Source organism: Cervus canadensis, chromosome 5, assembly GCF_019320065.1.
Source record: "Cervus canadensis isolate Bull #8, Minnesota chromosome 5, ASM1932006v1, whole genome shotgun sequence".
Classification (NCBI taxonomy): domain Eukaryota; kingdom Metazoa; phylum Chordata; class Mammalia; order Artiodactyla; family Cervidae; genus Cervus; species Cervus canadensis.
This window is the reverse complement of record NC_057390.1, coordinates 61,455,101-61,467,285: the sequence shown is the minus strand read 5'-3', so window position 1 is coordinate 61,467,285 and position 12,185 is coordinate 61,455,101. Positions and strand designations below refer to the sequence as shown.

The following is a 12,185-nucleotide window of genomic DNA, read 5'->3' as shown; positions in this document are numbered from 1 at the left end:
CCCTCCTTCAAATTCCCCATAGAAAAATATAAGCAACTTCTGGTAGTAGTACTAAAGATGATTTCTATCTTTTGTTTTTTTATATTTTCTATATTACTTCACAATAAATATGTATTGCATTTATAACTTGAAAAACAGAGCTAGTTAAACTTATTTTTTTAATTATGTTGGGAAAAATGCCCATTGACAAAGAGATACACTTGGAGATATTTAGATATATTGTTATAGGACATGCAATTTATGAAACATCCTGTTTAAAATGACAGATCCTCTTTTTTAAAAAAGCAATCAATAGAAATGTTTAAAAAAAAAAAAGGAAGACAAAAGAGAAAGGGAGGCAGGAGGGAGGAAGAAGAGATAATTGGGAAAATGCATACCTTGAAGTTTTACCACTAATATCTCTGTGTGATTAATGATGGGTATTTTTTTTTTTCATTTTATTTCTTTGTTTTAAAAATGTTCCTCATAAGTATGTATTTCTTATGCAATTAGAAACTTAACAATAAATTTTAGTATTTGTGGGGGGTTGATATAGCACATGCATGTTTTAAGAGAGAAAAAGAAATATACCAAAGAAAGGCCCTGTTGTCTCAGTTTGACCTTATTCATGGTTACTTCTGTTTCTACTATTAATACAGACTTTATCTTCCTCAAATCAAATCTATCTTAAATCAGAATAATCCCAAGTACTGTCCCTCTGAGTACTTCTCTCTCCTCTCTCTCTCAGTTGTGCCTCTATACTCCCGAGGAGCCTCCAGCTGGACTCTCTTTCAACACTTGGCTCCATTATGAAACGAATTAAGAATTATTTTCTTGCCCCTTCACTGGTCAGCCCCAGAACACCACCCACAAAGGACCATAGAAGTTATAGGTACTCAAGAAGGATACAGAGTTTGGGAAATTAGCAATAAAGCATCCATAGATTTGTTGAAAGAGACACACATTACAAACCTGTTGACAGCTCCTTGTATTCATCCAAGTTATCCTCCTAGGGGTGAACGAGAAGCATGTTTCTGCAAGGTACGAATACAGAGTAATAAGACTTTTAATACAGATGGTAGGTTCCATAACCAAATGAAAACTGCCTTCCAGTAATTAACCTAAAGAGGCAATACATATTTCAGTAATGTTTCCATTGCTTAAAATATTCAAAAATTCCTTTAAAGCTGTATCATAAGACATAAAAAATTCAGTACTGTTACTTTAACATTATATCTTATTTTAGAACAAAGATCCATTCCCCAACTTAAACATCTACCTTACTCATTATAAGTTATCTCTAGTGGCTTTGGGGACATCTTCAAAAACAAGCCAACCACTGAAGAATAATAAAGTCCCTTCCAAGAGTATAAAAACAAACGAATATAGGAACAACAACAAAAGACTTATCACAGACGGAAGTTTTTCAAAGTATGAAACCCAACCTGTCTTAAGCACTGATAGCATTGAAATTTGGCAGGAGTAAATATTCATGAATATTTGGGAGTCTGTAAGAGACTGATTTTTAAACTATATATGTAAATACATAAAGCACATCTGGATACCTACATATACATGGTGGCTCAGACGGTAAGGAAACTGCCTGCAATGCAGAACACCCGGGTTCGATCCTTGGGTCAGGAAGATCCCCTGGAGAAAGGAATGGCTACCCATTCCAGCATTCTTGCTTGGAGAATTCCATGGATAGATGAGCCTGGTGGGCTACAGTCCATGGGGTTGCAAAGAGTCTGACACAACTGAAAGACTTTCATTTCACTTTATACATACATGCATATGTATATTACCAACCCCCTCAAAAACTACAAATATTTTTCCACACACCCAAAAATTGTACTTAGCTTGGAAATATGATTGTAGCAAATCAGCGATTGACCCACAGATCACATTCTGTACGGTGAGAGAATTTATCAAAACAGAAGCAAAAGTCAGTCTTTCTGATTTACTGAAGCATGAAGTAATGTTACTGAGAATGCCTTGCATTTGCCACCTTTGTGATGCAGGAACTTTGTGCATTAAAGCAGACCATCCAAATTTGTAACATAGAGCTCTGGAGATATTCAATTTTTGTGATTACATAGAGACACACTCTACCAAAAGTATGGTACCCATATGCTTCCCTCCATCTAAGTCTGAACCCCATTGGAATTAAGAGCTGAATCCAGCTCTCTGGCAGAAGGCAGAAATATTTGTTTAGGAAGAAAGTTATGAGCCACTAATATCAAAGAAGCTCTGAGACACTAACCTCTCATTTGAGATTGATATAACCTATCCTCACAAACAACTCCGCGTTTACATCATGATTCTTCAAAGCGTTTTCAAAAGGCTTTCCAACTTAACCTTAAGACATTGAAGTCAAAGCCTTAAACTACGAATGCTAGGAGCACTTGTTTAATATTTTCCAGGATAGTAACTAATGCTTACCTTTCAAGTAAGAAATATTCAGTTGTAAGGGAATGAAATCTCTGACTCCACAGCAGTTGGAAAACTACAACCCAGGGGCCAAACCAGTTGGATTGGAACACAGCCACACCTGTCTGTTTATGTTCTGTCTAGGGCTGCTACAAATGCAGAGGGGAGGAGTTGTAATTGACATCCTATGGTCAGCAAAAACTAAAATACTTACCATCTAACTCTTCCCAGAAAGTTGGCTGATGCCTGGACTAGAACATTCATTTTGTTTTCTAACAAAGTAATTTCTATTGTACTGTTTAATAACTAAATTCACAAATATTTTCCCATTCCACTGGCTAGAAAACTAAGTTAGAGCCAGTGGTACAAGGAAAGCATTAATGACATTATGTTTGCCAGCAAAGACATTTGAGGCTCGTGATTTATCATCTCAGCCTCGTACTACACCTGCTTGGTCTGAATCCACACATCTGCCTCAGAAACACAGTACGCAATTCACATTTTCTGCTGTTATTATGAGAACAAAGCTTCAGTGTAAAGACTTAGTCACATATAGTATTTATAATGATATATCAAAATCATCAAGTGAATTACAAATAAGACATGATGAACTGGTGTTTAGAATGGGAAGGACATTTCTCACCAGGTGCTAATAATTTGAAGGTAGATTTGACTGCAGGCTTACATACGTTAATACATCACTCCCTTAATCAAAGGATAGTTGAAAAGAATATGAAATGAGCTGACACATTTTGACATGATTGCCAATCGCAAGGCAGAAACACGTGCGCTGCACATTGGGAATGCTTTGGGAAGCGTTTCATTCCCTTAAGTTATGGATTTTAAATCAGTTCCTGAGATGAACATTTCAAACATATATGCTCACAGTTCTGAAACACTCACCCAAACCAGGAAAATGCGCATGGAAGTCTTTCCCATTTCTGCATATCCCCAATTTACTTTGAATTACAACATAAACTATAAAAGAACCAGAAGAAGATATAACTTGTGGTGTGTAGGGTAGGGAAGAATATCTAAACATAAAAGCAAAGGAAGAAGCCATAAAGGAGAAACAGACTGATTTGACACATAAAACTTTAAAATACTTGTATATCAAAAAAAGTTGTAAAAATGACAAAAGAAAAATATATATAATATAAAAGGCTGTATTCTTAATATATTGCAAATCTTTAACATTTATGAAAATAATAAACAACATTCATTAAATTAACCATTGAACAAACTTTAAGTGAACGTCTGCCCTAATAGGCTTGGGCTCCCATGGCTGACCTCACTGTTCCAGGACTGATACGCGCCTGGGAATTTGGAACTTGCAGGACTGAAAGCAGGATACTTACAGGCACTTCTGGGATCAAAATGACAGGACTCCAGTTCTTCTTCCAGCATAGAATGACCTTCACCCTGGTATTCTGCCTTCATGAGTCTCAGTTTCCTCATCTTAAAATGGGTCCTAACAAGAGGACTTAACTCCTAGGCTTGTAGTGAAGATTAAACAAGAAGAAATGTATAGAGCTCACAGACCTGGCTTATAGCACTTGCTGTAAATTTTACGATATCACAATATCTTCATTGTTTGTCAGATGTAAAGGCTTGCTAGTTTTTTTCTCAATATCTATTCTTCTTTTTAATTGAAGTATAATTTACAATGTTATGTTAGTTTCAAGTGTACGTCAAAGTAATGCATTGTGTGTGTGTGTGTGTGTGTGTGTGTGTGTATTTATATATATATTTATATGGCTTCCCTGGTAACGCAGATGATAAAGAACCTGCCTGCAATGAGGGAGACCTGGGTTCAGTCCCTGGCTCAGCAAAATCTTCTGGAGAAGGGAGTCGCTACTCACTCCAGTATTCTTGCCTGGAGAATTCCATGGACAGAGGAGCCTGGTGGGCTGCAAGTCCATAGGGTCGGAAAGAGTCAGACACAACAGAGTAACTAACATTTTCACTTTCTTTTCATATATACATATATATATATATATTTCAGATTCTTTTCCATCATAGGTTGTTACAAGATATTGAATATATAGTTCCCTGTGCTATCCAGTAGGTTCTTATTCACTTATTTTGTATACAGTAGTGTGTATATGTTAATCTCAAACTCCTAATTTATCCCTTGTCCCCTCTTTTCTCTTTGGTAACCATAAATTTGTTTTCCATGTTGCTTTAGTCATGTCCAACTCTGTGCAACCCTATGGACTGTAGCCCGCCAGGCTTCTCTGTCCATGGAATTCTCCAGGCAAAAATACTGGAGTGGAGTGCCAAGATCTCTTTCAGGGGATCTTAGGGATCAAATCTGTGTCTCTTATTTCTCCTACACTGGCAGGCAGGTTCTTTACCACTAGTGCCACCTGGGAAGCCCATATTCTGGATACTAGTGCTTCATTAGATATATGTTTGGAAATATTTTCTACCACTTCCTTGATAATGTCCTTTGAAGCACATCTTTAATTTTGATAAAGTCCAGTCTGTCTGTTTCCTTTGTTCTTTCTGAGTTGATGTCATTTCTAAGGAGCCACTGTCATTTTTCTTCCAAGATTTTTATAGTTTTAACTATCATATTTAGGACTTTGATTAATTTTTAGTTAATTTTTGTATGTGGTGTGAGGTAAAGGACCACCTTCATTCTTCTGCCTGTGGATATCTAGTTGTCCTATCCATCCTTAATGATTTTATTCTGTGACTATTTTAAGAAATTCTCTTGCACTCTGACATATTTTCCTATAATTTCCCCTAAAATTTTCAGATTTTACTTTTAGGTAAATTTAGATGGATTTGATTCAGTGGTTGGTCTAAAGTCAAGATCCAAATTTCTTTCTTCTGTTTGACTATCATTCAACACAGAGACACTTTCTGAATACTCTTATCTTTTTTCTCCTGATCTGTAATGCCTCCTCTGTGAAATAACAAATCTCCATATATGCTTGAGTTTGAGCAAGCTCTGTGAGTTGGTGATGGACAGGGAAGCTTGGCATGCTGCAGTTCATGGGGTCGCAAAGAGTCAGACATGACTGAGCAACTGAACTGAACTGATACATGCTTAGGTATATTTCTGGGTTCTCTATTCTGTTTCACCATTATATTTACCAACATTCAAATTAGCATAGCTTTATAATAACTCATTGGATTTTTAAAATTTCAATGGTTTTGTTTCATTTCTGGAACATCTATTTGGCTATTTTTCAAATACAGCTTTTCTTTATCCATGATTTTCTGAGGTTTCTTTGTGATTTCTATTCCTTATCTCTAATCAGTTAACATAATGATTATATAGTCCTCTTTAGATTATTCTATAATGTCCAATTTCAGAACCATTAATTTCATATTTGCTATGGCTATTGATTCATCTTCAAGGAGGCTCCTGTCTTCATATTGTTAGGCCATTCTTTATGGGAGTTCCTTTACTGGGCATTCTCAGAGTGGAAGAAATGTATTAATAAAGCAGTTTTCACTTGTTCTTGGTAAGATCCTAGGGGTTTCACCTATTTTGTGACTTATTTTAGGATCCTTTATTGGCTTGAAGTCTTCACACCGTGTGAAAGGGAACCTCCAGACCCTTCTCCTTGTCACGGTTGTTTGATTTCCATCAGTTGACTCGTCCTTATTTGTTCACATAGAGCCTAAGATCACTTGTATTCCCTGCATTGAAACTCCATTTTAGTGGACAAGGAACCTTAGGGGACTTCCAGGGTTAGCATTAATAGTACTTCTTTTAGAATACACGTTAACAAAGGTTATAAAGGTCCTCCTAAAATATTGCAACATAATGAGTGCTTGTAGACACCAAGGTTGAACAGAATACTACATTAACACAAAATATGTGTTTATAATAACAATTTATAATGTCTCCATACTTTCAAAGTTGATTGGAAGGAAAAGAGCCAGGACATAGATCTTCCTCAAAAAATAGGTTGAGGAATAATATAATCTCTTTTTACCTAGAGCAAAAATGGCCATCATTCTGCTTCCTGTCTCTAAAAAAGAATTTCACACCACTTAAAGTTCACTGTTCAACATACTAGCTCTTCATGAACAAATGTGTAAATCATAGGTATCAAACTGCTTTAAAATGGACAATAGTTTGTTAAATTGGAGGAGAAAAATTATTTTGCACTTTATAACACTGACATATAATGACATATATTAGCAAATTTTCTGAAAGATTCCAATCCATCTTTTTATTTAATTTTATACATCTAAAAAAGTATTGCTATAAAGTCAGGGTTTAGGCAGTTCAGTTCATTAGTTTCCATCATTCACATTTTTTAATGTCTGTAACTTTCTAGATTATAACATCTCTGTTTCTTTGAGCAGGACTTATCCTAGTAACATGAGTATTAAGTAGATGATAAAAAAAAATTATACATTGAAGATGCCATAATGTACCAATGGCATTTCCAACAAGCATACATGTTCCTGAAGATTTTGCAAGTCAAATTTATTTCTAATGAGATTGGAAAATATATTGTGGAAATACCACGTGAAGTGAAGTGAAGTGAAAGTTGCTCAGTCGTATCCAACTCCTTGTGGCTCCATGGACTATATAGTCCATGGAATTCTCCAGGCCAGAATACTGGAGTGGGTAGCCATTACCTTCTCCAGGGGATCTTCAACTTACAAAACTCCTACTCTATCAGAAAGTTGTGGCTGTTGTTTATAAGGTCTCTTAAGACAAGGGTGTCTTGTCTAACTGGGAATCAGCCACTAGCAGCAATCAATTCTTTGGTTTTTCAAAACAAAATTTAATGCCTTCTTGAAAGAAATTCAAAATAGCAGAATGGTGAAACAAAGTGTGGAGAGACTGTAAGACACACAAGCATTCTCAGAGACTCTCAGAGTAAGTTAAATAATACTGGATAGGGCAAAACAACTTTTTTCTATTTTATTCTATTGTGAGTTCCACTTAATAAAAAGTTAATTAATGAAAACCAATCATTTGCTTTCTGAATTTAAAAAATAAATAGTCCATTTAAGTATATGCTAAAATGTGCTTAGCATAGTATAAAATTTATCACATTTTCATAGAAATACATAGATTAGTAGCAAGATAATGGGCAATGAGTAACATTTTCTCCAAGCTATTAAATTCTTTTAATGTTCTATGGTACAAGGAAATGTGGATTTAATGTGAGGTTATACTTCTACAGATTCTTATCTGTATCTCTCCAGTGAGTTGTTATTTCAGAACATTTGTAACTCTTAGCAGAGAAAACTCTCATTTTATATTCTTGCAAGCTGGAACCAAAAGAAAGTGTTTGGGAGCTTCTGACACGAAAAGGTTTCATTTTCCTAGCACAGCCGAACTATTAGAAGTTTGACTGCTATCCAATATATTGAATGCCTTTTATGTTTCCTGTTCATTTTGGATGGGAGCAAGGGAAATGAGACTGAGTCATCCTTTAAGTCAGCCCCCTAAGAATTGAGGATTTAAGGCTAGAGATTGTATAGTTGCAATCCGCCTGATTCACTGTTCATGTTATAAGAGGTGAAGGATGGCTTTAACTACAATTCCAAAAACACAGGAGCTGGCCCAGAAACCAAAGCCAAAACGAGGAGATGGGAGGTCGGAAACACGAGGAGTCTTATTAAACCAATCAATCAAGAAATATTTATAAAGGGCCTAAAACGTGTCTCACGTTATATCAGGCAAGAAAAGATCAAACCTCAAGGAAAAGGGGAAAATAAGTACTCGAAAGGCAGCATATTATATGATATAATCTTATGAAAGTAAAATTAGTCTCACAAAGGAAACCAAAGGGCAAAGAGAATAGAAGTAAAACCAGAAGTAAAAAAATAATATATAGAAAAACAATTGGAAAAGAGAATTAGATACAAAGAACTGGTCAAATAACAGTAATGAATAATTTTCCTAAAAAGCAGTTGACAAAGAGAGTCACACCTGGCCCAGAAGAGGGGAGAATTCAAGTACATTTTCTGACCTAATCTAAAAGATCATCTGATATCACTTGTAAGTAGAATCTTAAAAACAAAAAAAGATACAAGTGAGCTTATTTGTAACAAATAAGAAAACAAGATAGAAGTAGACCCACAGATATGGAAAACAAACTTATGGTTACCAAAGAAGAAAGGGGCAGTTTATATATATGAAATATATAACCAACAAGGATCTATGTATAGCAGAGGGTATTATACTCAATATTTTGTAATAACATATAAGGGAAAAGAATCCGAAGAATATATACATGTACTTGAATCACACCTGAAACTAACACAACATTGTAAATCAACTATACTTCAATAAGAAAAAAAAAAACAAACAAGCCTAAGATCTTATAATGCCTGCTCTAGGTGAGATCTCAGAGGCCTGACCCTGCTCTCTCCAGGAAGAAAGGCAAGTGTCCTGTGGTCAGGTCACACCAAGAAGCACATCTCAGGCTAGAACCCACATCTTGGATTCCCCTGCGTCCACTTGCAATCCAAGTCCCGCTCAAGGCCTCAAAGCAAAAGAACGACCTCATGAAAGCCGCGGCGATAAAGAGGAGAAAGGAGTTTGAGAACAGAAAGAGAAGGCTGAAAGGAAGACACAGTAGCAAAACATCGTTAGTGCGACCTGAATTCCAGGCAGTCCAGCCAAGCAGAAGGAGAGGCTGTGCGTTTGCTTTCTACATGCCCTCCACATGCCAAATCATCCTTTGAGTTTGAAAATGCCCATTTACCTAGGACGCTTGACCTGACCACATGTGTCTGTGGGCCCTTTATGACACCTACTTTTTCTTGTTTCAGAAGCACTGAAATACAATTTGAGAAACACTATAGCTCACCCGACCTTTTTCAAAGCTCCCAGACAAATTCCAAACTCGCCAGCTTTCCTCATCTCAGGAGTGTGAAATCTTATTTTCCAGTTCTCTGCTCAAATTTAACAAGCCACCTCCTGCTTAACCTTCTTCTGTGAAACCTGAAAGCACCAGACAATTGTACGCCCAGCCCTTGCTCCTCTGAGCCCCCCAACTCTGCTCATCTGAAGTCCTTAGAGCCACAATTTCAAATCTCTGATAAAAGCCCTGAGTGACCCGGAGTATAATGTAAGGTTTAACTTATGTCTTTGCACCTTAAATACACAAGAACATCCCCCCACCAAAAAAAAAAAAAAAGCATCTTTCTACCCAACCTCCCACCCTTTGACTTTAAGAAAGAAGCATTCAGACAGCATTTAATTGTCTCCAAACTATCAAAGACTGATTAAATGAATCTATGTGGAGGCTGGGGTTTTGTTGATGATGTTGTTGTTTTTACTGCTTTCTGGTGAAGATATACTTAGTGAAAACACTATGGCTCTCAATTAGGCAGCTGGGTGACTTATAAATATATATTTATGTTTGAAGCCTAAGTGGCCATTGGCTTCCCTACTGTTTTACTTAGCTAACAAAACAACTCTATCAAAGTAAGTATTATTCCAAAACCCAACTTCCTGTGCAGAATGCTCCCACGTGCACCATCAGTCTGGCTCTCTGATGAACTACATCGTTTCTTATAAACTGTCCATGGCCCATAAATTTCCAGGCATAAAGGCTATTACAGTGCTGTGCAAATCTGCAGAGAATTTGGGCCTTTCAAACTCCATTTTACCTGGTTGGAAATGAGGCTAAGGGAGAAACCCATCTCCAAACTTCCTCTCTTCTTCTTGTCAGCCCCACTCCCATTTGATCAGGGAGAATTGTTTAATGTGCACAAGATTGGAGCAGGGTTTCTTTTGACTGATTTTAAGCAGCTTCTGTATCAAATTAGCATCTTTCTGTGAGAGCTACATATCAGGGAAGGGAAAAGAGAGATGGGGCAATTTTCTAATTAATCTGCTAAGTGTAGATTGGAAAGTTCATAAGGTAAAAAAAAAATCATTTTTCTTGCAGTAGCTAAATGATTCTAGACAATAGTGAAAAGGAATCATAAGCAAATGCTTTAGAATCCCGGTGGATGGCTAAATATAGTTTATATCAGTATAAATTATGTTACTCAAGACTGTATAATCATCAGAAAATGTAAGGCTACTACCAGAGTTCCGGTCTAAAAATGAATAATATTGTCTAGCAACACACTAATCCTCACTGGTATCATCAGCTCTCATCTTTGTGCTTTACAGTTTACAGTGGGTTCCTAGACATAATCTCATTTGACCTTCATGAATTTACAAAGGATTTACAAGGACAAATGGGGCAATGACAGGTGGTTGTCCCTAAGATTTCTTGACAACTCATCACCAATTTCCTTCAGTTTCCTTTAATGATGAAAACAATGGTGGTGATATTGATAGTAGATAGACTATGCCATGTGACCTGCAGACCAGGGTATCACTAAACATTTGCTACAAAGAAAGTGAAAATATAAGCTAATGTTTTCCAAAGCCAAGCCACTTCAGTTTATAAACATCACTATGATGGTTTTGAGAGCAGATTAATCCACATTAGAATTTTTAAGACAAATAGGGAGGATTCCTCAAGTAAAGAAAGAAAAGAAGGAAGGAAGGAAAAACTTCTATTATTTTCAGACATGGTGTTTCCAAGGGTTTTTTCCTTGTGCTAAAAAGCAGCCTCACCTTAACATCCTCTAACCTAGAATCTGTCTTTTCACCTTCACACTTCCATTCACATCTCATTAAGTAAACAGTGAGATGCTCATGCTATTGTTAGTCTCTTTGACACAGAATTACAGTGTTTTGTTAAAGAATTTTTCCCAGCATATAAGGAAACTGTGGTTGTTTCTGTGATGTATTTAGTGCAGAGGAGGCTAGTAAATTCTAAGGAGATAAGAGAGGTTTTTTCTTCATTAATCACTTTAAAACCATTAAAAAGTGGTTTTTTTTTTTTTAGGCAGTTATAATTCTAATGTGAATATATTCATCAAGCACACTAACTGCATCTAAGTTGCAGGATGTGGAGTAGAGGAGAACAGAGAATGAAACAACATCCCAGCATCTCAGGGTCTGGATCTCAGTATTCCTTTAAAAATAATGTCCTACTTACTAAATTACTGCTGCATTTATAATATTATGATAGTTTTCGTCTTTTATGTCTTAAAAAATATTGCTCGTTGTACTATAATATATTCCACAACCAGTAGGATTCAACAGGACCATACTTTTCCCCCAGATGTAATTTCTCCACCATTTACATATAAGATTTTCACTGAAAATTCTCTTTCCAGAGAAATATTCAAAATGAATACTATAATTTTTAATAAAATCACAACCACTGCATGCCATTGAATGATTTTTAAAATATCAATAGAAAATCCTAGGTAACTGAAATAAGGTGTCAAAACTAGCACAGAAAATTATTTTTCATTGTTTACTCTGGGATTCATTCATTTAAAGTGCTTATTATGTTGTGCAAGATGAGGTTATTCTCTTGTGGAAGTTTTCTTTTAAAAAGATCATAAAATCTCACTGTGAATATTTAACTAAAGAGTAATAACACAGTGTCAGATACTTACACAGCATAATAGTGCAACACTCTGCATTCTGACATCTGTCCATGCAGATGTTTAAAACTTAAGTTCTTCAAGATTTTTTTTTAAGTTTCACATACAAAGATCTGGAAATCATTTTTTATATTAAAGCTACTTTGTTAACAATTTCACTGTCAGCAGTTTAATTAATTGAAACAGAGGCAGAAAAGCCAGTGATTTATACAGGTTTTCTAAGAAGAATTTGGTCCAATTGGAGAAAAAAAAATATATCTACAAGCAACTTTTTTTACTGACACACCATCATCAATCACCTTGTAAAAAAATTTACATCCAAC

General features: G+C 35.9%; 1 protein-coding gene across 3 annotated transcripts in view; it reads right to left on the bottom strand.

Moving 5' to 3' along the window:
• LOC122441849 overlaps nucleotides 1-12,185 on the bottom strand; it is a 231,215-nt gene that overhangs the window by 186,684 nt on the left and 32,346 nt on the right. The window contains exons 1-2 of one of the 3 annotated variants that reach the window (XM_043468915.1): nucleotides 1,549-1,598; nucleotides 952-1,013 (exon numbers count right to left, since the gene is read on the bottom strand). The exons of 1 other annotated variant lie outside the window; for it this stretch is intronic. In XM_043468915.1, coding sequence (XP_043324850.1) covers nucleotides 952-975 — 24 coding nt within the window. In that variant the 5' untranslated portion in view covers nucleotides 976-1,013; nucleotides 1,549-1,598. Of the gene's footprint in view, nucleotides 1-951; nucleotides 1,014-1,548; nucleotides 1,599-12,185 lie in introns of those variants that run through there. One more of the 3 variants, XM_043468914.1, reaches the window with a different exon arrangement.